This window comes from Phaethon lepturus, unplaced genomic scaffold (genome assembly GCF_000687285.1).
Source record: "Phaethon lepturus isolate BGI_N335 unplaced genomic scaffold, ASM68728v1 scaffold4686, whole genome shotgun sequence".
In the NCBI taxonomy this organism is placed as follows: domain Eukaryota; kingdom Metazoa; phylum Chordata; class Aves; order Phaethontiformes; family Phaethontidae; genus Phaethon; species Phaethon lepturus.
In genome coordinates, this window is record NW_010544000.1 from 30,015 (window position 1) to 30,693 (window position 679).

Consider the following 679-nt stretch of genomic DNA (forward strand, 5'->3'; position numbering starts at 1 on the left):
AACCTGCATTAGAAAAAATTTATTTTGTGATGGAGTCTTGGACTGCCTGGATGGTTCAGATGAATCCGAAAAAAGATGTGGTAAGAATGTAAAACCCTGATCAGTCTTTTTAAACATACTTAGACCTGCCAGTAGTTTGTAAATAGTTTATAGGCAATAAACTGCACAGTAAAGTCCAAATCAATTCTACTAAAAATAATAAGAATGATTTTTATAATCTTTATCTTGTAAATGGAAACAATTTTCATTAAAATTCTCATCAATGAGGAATATGATTAATAATGATGAAATATTACAATTTGGCTATATTAATATAAAATAACACAGACATTATTGTTCACAGTATAAATATTACTAATACAAATAAATAGAATGTACATTATAAAATAATACACAAAATTCATATGAAGTTTTGTACCAGTAATATCAAATAATGTTCTTTCCAGACAAGTTAAAATCGTGACCCGATAGAGGTATAAAGTCACATTACCTAGTATCAGAAACCACCTAACGGCATTTTTGGAGTCAGAAGAGAAGTTCCTTTCTTGATTCCAGCGTTAAGAATATCATCACACAAAACACTACAAACAGCTTTTCCCAGGTTACTCTGTACACTTAGACACATTGATCCTGTACGTCCAGAAACCGAGGCGGGGCGGGCGGTGGGGTGGGCCGTGGG

At 33.0% G+C, this 679-nt stretch overlaps 1 protein-coding gene across 1 annotated transcript in view; it reads left to right on the forward strand.

Annotated features, from left to right (window-relative positions):
* The window catches only part of TMPRSS15 (transmembrane protease, serine 15), a 55,150-nt gene that overhangs the window by 13,051 nt on the left and 41,420 nt on the right, over positions 1-679 (forward strand). The window contains 1 exon segment of the mRNA XM_010288527.1: positions 3-80. Coding sequence (XP_010286829.1) covers positions 3-80 — 78 coding nt within the window.